Source organism: Notamacropus eugenii, chromosome 3, assembly GCF_028372415.1.
Source record: "Notamacropus eugenii isolate mMacEug1 chromosome 3, mMacEug1.pri_v2, whole genome shotgun sequence".
Classification (NCBI taxonomy): Eukaryota; Metazoa; Chordata; class Mammalia; order Diprotodontia; family Macropodidae; genus Notamacropus; species Notamacropus eugenii.
In genome coordinates, this window is record NC_092874.1 from 93,411,580 (window position 1) to 93,419,591 (window position 8,012).

Genomic DNA, 8,012 nt, shown 5'->3' on the forward strand with positions numbered 1-8,012 from the left:
GCCCCATGCCCAATTCTTTTTAGATATTCTAACTTTAGTTTCCTTTGAATATTTTCCTGCTGATAGTCTGAGATACACCTCAGTTTTTTCTGGCTTCTCATTTCAGAATGAGTGAATGAATGAAGGAATTCATGAATAAATGAATAAAAGAACATGTATCAAAGGCTTACTGTGTGTCAGGCAGTCTGTTAAGGTAAATTTTGCATTCTTGAGATGTCCACATGAAAATATAGCTACTTTCCTAAAGTACCAGGAACACATAATTGTTTATTTTTCTGGAAAGGTGATAAAAGCTGTGACACTTGGATAGCTACAACAGGAGGAATTATAGAATCACAAAATCTCAGAGTTCAGAGGGAACATAGAGGACCTTTAGTACAATAATTGCCTGAATAAGAATTCATTGTACAATATACCTAACAAGTGATCATCTAGTCATTGCCTGATGATCTCTAGTAAGGAAGAACTTGGAGAGCCCATTCTATTTTTGGACAGCTTTAATTATTCTGCAGTTTTTCTTTAGTTTGTTTCTCTGCAATTTCTGCCCAATTACTCCTAGATCTGTTATCCGGGGCCAAAAAGAACAACTCAAATCTTACTCTATATCCATGTGACAGCTCCTCAAACGCTTGAAGACAGCCATCATATATTACTTATGTCTTCTTTTTGCCAAGCTAAATAATTTCAGTTCCTTCAACCACTACTTTGAATTATCTTTTTACCACCTTAGATGCCCTCTTCCTGATATTCTGCAACTCATTAATGTTCTTCCTAAATCATCTTCATCTTCATCATCATCATCATCATCTTTATCATCATCATCATCTTATTCTTGTTCTTCTAATTCTCTCTTCTGCCTCCTCTGTTTCCCATCTAACCCTTTTGACTCCTAATGAGTTTCCACCCTACTAAAACCTCTCAGATCTCTCTTAAGAGAACTACAAAAAAAAAAAAAAAGAAAGAAAGAAAAAGAGAACTATAATTGGCTTCATTTGAATATTTTTCTGCTGACAGGTTTGCATACATCTCGATTCTTTCTGGCTGCTTATCTCTGAATGAGTGAGCGAATGAATGAAACATATCCTGTCTTGTTCTTGTGAAGTTGATGCTTGAAATTTATATTTAACTTATCCTCATTATGTTTCATCTTGTCCCCAAAGTTTATTTTCTCAGCTTTGTGTTACCTGTAGCTCTGATAAGCATGTAATCTATGGTGCAAGGATATTGCAAACTTACTTCCAACTCTGACCTTAGTTTTTTTTGTTCTACTTTTATTAATGCCTTCCATGTTTACATCATGCTTATTTTGGGATATCAGCCCCCAAACTGAACCTCCCCAAATTGAATTCTCCCTACTAACAATGAAAAGTAGTTAAGTAAAATATAATGAATATAGTAAACAAGTCTTGAATCATATGCAATATGCAATATGTGCTGCCTTCTCAAAGCATATGAATAGTTTATCCATTTTTCTCACATAATTCCAAATGTAGAGTATGTAAAATAAAGTAAAGACACAATGAGTGCTTTGTCCATGCCCTACTTAACCTGCCTTCCACTAGTCACTATTGTGCCTATCATGTAACTTGGCCAGTGGGTTGCCATTGCGTACTCTCTCCTCTTTTTCATGTGACCTGTGGCAACCAACCATCCTCATTCTATCTCTAGTTTGAGAAGAGTGAAGTTGTATCTTTTCACTGTGTTTTCGGTCATTACTGGCGTAGAACAAGGACGAAATGAGTGCAGCAGTGTGCCAACATAGCTGATGCCTGCTATGTAATGAGCGACAACAACATGAGGGCTTCTTCCTGTCCTTCACTGCGTGGCCATCCTCCAAATTACATGAGTGCCTGGGGCTCTCTCCGAGGTCAGATACTAAGTTCAGTATTTCTTTGTATGTGAGCAGTTGCTGAGGAGATTTTTTGGTTTTAACATAAAAATTTTGGGGGTGACTTTGTAAAATAGGTGATTTAAAAAAAACACAGAAGATCAAATCAGAACATAGAGTGTTTAATCCAAAGTGGACAAATTGATACTTGTTTACTTGCACGAGATAAAATATTGTGCCTTGTTTGCTGAGAAGCAATAGCAGTTTTGAAGGAATTCAATCTTTGTTGCCATTTCAAATGAAAACATACTGACTTACGCAAATTGGACACCTATGAAAAACAAGTGAAAGCATCCAAATTGTTGAAAAATCTCAGTGAGGAACGATGGTTTTTCAAGGAAGTAAACTCAGAAAATGAGGGGGCTATTAAGGTTAGTTTTCAGATTTCTACATACATAGATTTCAAATATGTTTCTGGAGTACGATAAACTGATTGCTGACAAGAAGTGTAATATATCCCTTTAACTAAATGTAAACAGATGACCTGAAAAATGTGTTAAAACTTGTACCACTTAGCAAAGTAATTTTTGAATATTGATGTGATAAGGATCTTAATAAGTGTAATTAACTGATATTAAAATTTCCCTTTTAAAAATATGGTTTATTTGCAAAATAGTTTAATCATAAATTGTACCTTTACTTGGAAACTGAACTGCTAAAAACCTATTTGCATCCTGAAGAAGCTTAGCCTATTTTGGTAAAGACCAAATAGCTAGTGACAGATCTACCTACTATCACTTTTCATAGTAAAAGGGTCCCTGGAACTGCAAACCCTGAATTGTGTTTGCTTTTGAAGTTGAGAAAAAGCATAACTTTAAAGAGAGACAGAAAGAAAGAGACAGAGAGAGGTATGTAGTTGATTCTCTAAGCCCTGTGGGAACTTGGGTTCTCTGTTCTGAGATGCTTGGATAAGATTCAGAAACTTAACAGTTATGAAGGTAAGACTGAATAATATTCAGTTAGGATAAGGACAATCATAGAACATGGAGAACTTAATGTCTGTCCCACATTAATCCCTTGATCCCTGTAGGGCCAGACACTTGATGCCTGTGGAATGAACTATAAAGAGGCACCATTAGGAGGAAGGAGAAGGTTGCCCACTGCTGAAGATAAAGCTCTGAAGCTTCTGTACATAGTCAGTTCATTACCCTCCATTGTCACCATGGAAAAACAGGTCAGACTGTCCCTTCTCACTACCAAATAAAACTCATTAGCTGCCAGTGAATGCTCTTTTTAATCCTTTGGTGAAGTACTTCCCTTTATTTTCATGTGTATAACATGTGTATGTGAGGGTTTTGTATAATTCCCAATTTTCCCCAGACCTCCCTAAGGAAGGCCCAAAGTTTTTGATTATATCATCAGTTTTTCAATTTTTCAGAGTTTTTGTATTGCACTTAACTTTATGTGTATTGCACTTAACTTTATGTGTATTGTACTTAACTTTATGTGTATTGTTTGTCCCTCCTAGATTTTAAGAGTCTGGAGTACAAGAACTCCATATGTTTCTTTTGCATCCCTATAGCACCTATACAGTGCTTGGTGCATAGTAGGTACCCAGGAAATATTTTAAAGGCCATGGAATTTATAGTTGGAAGGGAGTTAAGAGAACATCTAGTTCAATCTCTTCATTTTGGAGATGTAGTGTTTTATTGCATTGAAATTAAATATGCTCCAAATCTGAGGAGGAAACAAGGTCTGATGGAGAGAGAAGAGGTTATTGATTCTTGGCAAGCTAGGAGGGATGCAGGCTCTAAGACTGAGAAGTGAAAGAGCAAACACTGGGGACTGAGGAAGGAAGAGCTAAATAGGGAGAAAGGTGACAAATATTTCTGCGTTTTCTTCCTTCCTTTCTTCTCTAAAATGCCTTTAGTGGCAAAAATATGGAGGGAATAAATAAGGTACACAATTCAGTTTGGGTGTGGTACTGCCCTCCTTGGCGGTCTCCATTTATTGAGGGAGTTGCCAACTTATTTCTTCCAAGGGTTAGTTGTTATTGAGGGAGGTTGGGTGTTGTGTTAAATTATCTGATTGAGAATCCCTGTTCTTTGGGTGGATATACTCCCCGCTTTTCTTGGCAATCAGGATATCATCTACAGTCACTAGTTCCAACACCACATCAGCTGCCACCCGTAGTCCCTGGGTCTTGACAATGAAGGGGTCAAATACTCCTTCCTGGGTTACATTTATTGTCCCTTCATCCCCCACTCCCATAACTGTGTTCCCAGCCTGGTGATATCCCTGAAGTTGTGCCAATACATCTGCCCCTTGCACGCCTGCATTCTCTGCTAAGATTACAGGAAGTGACCTAAGAGCCCTGGCAAATGCAAGGATCCCAGGACCATTGGGCCCCTCCAATTGGCTTCCCAGTTCTGAAAGTTTTTTGGCTAGAGCCAACTCTGTTGCCCCAGCTCCTGGTAGCAAGCGGGGGTCCTGACTCAGCTGTGCATAGGCATTTATGGCATGATGAACAGCCTGTTCTGCTCCCTTTAGTCCTTCAGCCGTGGATCCCCGAAGGATCACAGTGAAAGCAGGTGCAAGTAAGGAATCCCATTCAAATACCACAGCCAATCCCAATGCCATTTCCTTTGTATATACCTTAAGGCATTGCCCTGCTACAAGGGGAGGCATCAAGAGAGGCAACATAGTTATACCCATGACATGGCTCAGCTGGACCACTTGTCGCTTGGACTTTGCCTGCACGACCATGATGCCATGCTGATCAGCATGCAGTAGACAAATCTCATTTATTTGTCCCCATACCACCACCACATTGATACCCTTAGCTGCAAGCTGGGTCACTAGCATTGATGCCATTCTCTCTTCTCCTTTGTCATAGTTAATTAAGTCTTCAGGACAAGTGAGGTGAGCAGCAGCAGGTGTATGGGGGCTAACAGGGCCAAAGGGGCAAGCATATAGTGCAACTTTGGCTTCTCCAACTATAACTGTAATTTTCCCACAGGGTGCTCCATACACTGCCAATCCTGGTATCAGGTTTGAATCATCCAGACCTGCTCCAGGCACTGAGCATACTGCCAAGCGTTCAGGGTTAAAGCTTCCATCAGGATCCCGGGAATCATGACATGCCTGAGTCACCAACTTTGCCAAGTACTCAGGGTGGGAGAGAGAGTGGGTATAAACTGCAGAGCGGAGGGCCCAAGTTGGATCTTCCAAAGAATCTATGGAACAAACAACCAAGGTGGGCAGTATTTTCAGGGCTTCATTGGTTGCCACAGCATAGGCTTCACGGACACGAGAATGGGGCAGGCCAGCCCGAACCATGGCTTCAGCCTGTTCAAGCAAAGCCCCAGCCAGAAGAACAACAAAGGTTGTGCCATCCCCACTGTTCTCAGACTGTGTCTGTGCTGCTTCCCGGAGGAGTTGAGCTGCTGGGTGGTCTAGTTCCAAGGCTCCAAGGATTGTTGCTGCATACCCTGTACAGACAGTTTTTCCCTGAGATGTCACCAGGAACTTTAGCCTGCCATAAGGGCCATAGCAGCCACGAAGAATACCAGCCAAGGTCTTGATTGCTGCTACACTGCCCAGCAAGGATTTCTCTTGTTTGCTCATACATTTTATCTCCTTATCCAGCACCTGTGGGAGATCTACTGCTGAGGAGTCTGGATCTGCCATTGCCTGAGGAGAGAAGAAAGAAGACTATGGGGGCAAAAGGCCTGCGTGAATTTGTAACATTGAGTAGATAATGTTTCTTGTCTTTAAGCTCTGGGGGTAGTAAATAAGTGGAAATTCCCATTCCCATCACCAAACAGCATTCACTTTAATCTGGAGAAGTCATGATGGATAGGATCCATTGGCTTCAATCCAAGGAAATTGATGATGTCATGGGAAAGGTCTTTGACCTGGGAAGACTATAATGCTCTGAGTCTGGAGATATAATAACCCCCTGCCCCCCCAATTAACTTACGGAAGGGAGTGGGCTGTTAAGACCCCTTAAACTCGAGTAAGTGAAATTCTTTCTTCAATTGTAATTCTGCTGGATGAAGTCACACAGGACAAGTGGAACCTAGAGTGGAGGTTGGGGGTGGGGGTTAGGAAACAGGATATGAAGTCACAGAAGGATGTTTGGAATTCAAGGTAGCTCTTTTGACTGGAAGACACCAATATTGTGTAGTGGTATCTAAGCTTCCAGGCTAGAATCTCCAAGCTCTGGAGGTAACATAGAGGAAAAGGAACTCATAAGTATACCGCCCCCCCCCCCCCCTCTGTGTATATATATATATATATATATATATATATATATATATATATATATATATATATATATATATATATATATATATATATATATATATATATATATATACACATTCATATATATCATATACACATGTAGATATATAATGACAGAGAGAGAGAATATTTGTTGGCAATCATATCAACTTGTGCCTGTTTATTTCGTTCCTTAAAGTAGCTCTTGATTTGTTTTTCAGATTCTGAGGCTTGTGAGACTATAACTGGCTGATTGTGTGTTCCTGTGCAACTCATCAAAACAATATTACTGAGATAGCAGAAGACTGGACAAGGCAAGGGAATGAAAGACAAATCATGACTTACAGATAAACAGATATGAAATATGAAAGACAGATTAATCTAGAGATAAGGAGTTTTAGTCAAATTTTCTTTGGATAGACTTTTGGAGAGGTAGAAAGAAGGAAGAAAGAAGGAAATATTAAGTACTCACTGTGTTTCTGGTATTGTGCTAAATTTTGGGCATACAAAGACAAACAACAAGAAAGACAGTCTGCCCTCAAGGAGTTTACACTCTAAAGGGGAAAGAATACATACAAGAGAGCTAAAAAGCGAGAAGGATGGAAGGGGAAGGGAGTTGAAGGAAGGGGGCCGGCGTGGTTTTAAAATCCAAAAAATCAGGAACAGGTCTAGGAGAGGAATGAAGGCAGATTGGTCTAATACCCTCCTTTAGGAGAAATTCACTAATGGGAGAAGGGGGACAGGTATTATGAATGGGTATTCCAGGGTGAGCAGGCAAAAGGCATGTTAAGATATCCCAGGGCTAGGAGGCCTAAGACACTGAGAGAAATTCCAGGATGATATAGTGGTAGACACATAGTTTTGTAGTACAGAAAATTAGGAACAGGTCAGAGATAGGAAAGGTGAGATTAGAAGGGGTGGGGGGAGAAAAAGTGGCATGCATAGTAAATAGAGAAAGTAGAGGGATAGTGGTAGTGGAATAACTTTAAATTCACCTCTGTTTATATTTTTATAAAGGGGGCTTCCTCTAGCCTTTATAAAATCTTTTGAAATATCTTTCCCATATACCCCTAGGAAAGTCTTCTTCCTTTATGAGTCCTTAAGCAAAGACACCTTGGACAGCAGTAACTTTTGATAGAGGCTTCCAGGATAAAAAAGTATAAATATGGCATATAAGAAAAGACAGAGATTGGCAAAAAAGGAGAGTGTATATATTACATAGTGTAGGAGGACAGATTAACTCTACTAAATTGTATTAGGGTAGAACTCACTCTGGGAATGTGTTTTCTTTGCTTTTATGATAGAGATGCCTAAAAAGTAACAACTTTAATACTAACCATATCTTATATGAAGACTGAAAATATACTATGGGTGACAGATCTCTGTAGACAAAGGGAAAATGTGCATTTAAACTTATTACTATAATAAAAACTTTTTAAAAAGTAGGCATCTAGAGAATGTTACAACTCTACTTTGTTTTGACTATAGAGACTCAAAAGAGTAGCTTCTCTTCTTACGGCATTTTAAAACATATTGAAGAATTCATAGCACCCTAAGTGTCACATACACAGATAGGGTTACTGCTGCTGCTGAACTGCTTATGAATTTTCAGAAATGTCAGGTGTAACAACCAGTATACAGTATAACCGCCTTACATATGGATACATTGTATATAAGCATACAGGATAGCTTATTCATTTGACAATCACATTTGGAAAGAAATTTAGTGAGTTTGGTGTTCTGTTTTTTTTTTATAATATTGGAAAAGCATTTCCCCTTTTATATGTGAGATATTATCATTTTTTAATTATAATGTAATTTTGTCTCTAAGTCTGTGCCTACACAGTATGAAATGAAGAAGTAATGTCATAATTGCCAGGGTTAGTTTGATTCTTGT

The 8,012-nt window shown here is 39.2% G+C and overlaps 1 protein-coding gene across 1 annotated transcript; it reads right to left on the minus strand.

Annotated features, from left to right (window-relative positions):
* Positions 1-1,994: 1,994 nt before the first annotated feature.
* On the minus strand, positions 1,995-5,901 carry CCT8L2 (chaperonin containing TCP1 subunit 8 like 2). The gene is made up of 2 exons (XM_072652150.1): positions 5,811-5,901; positions 1,995-5,521 (listed from the first exon to the last, which is right to left on the minus strand). Exon 2 carries the CDS (start codon positions 5,516-5,518, stop codon positions 3,872-3,874), a length of 1,647 nt encoding a protein of 548 aa, XP_072508251.1. The 5' UTR covers positions 5,519-5,521; positions 5,811-5,901; the 3' UTR covers positions 1,995-3,871.
* Positions 5,902-8,012: the final 2,111 nt, after the last annotated feature.

What these genes read in the sequence shown, in the direction of transcription:
- CCT8L2 (XM_072652150.1), bottom strand. Translation starts at nt 5,518, where the DNA reads ATGGCAGATCCAGACTCCTCAGCAGTAGATCTCCCACAGGTGCTGGAT.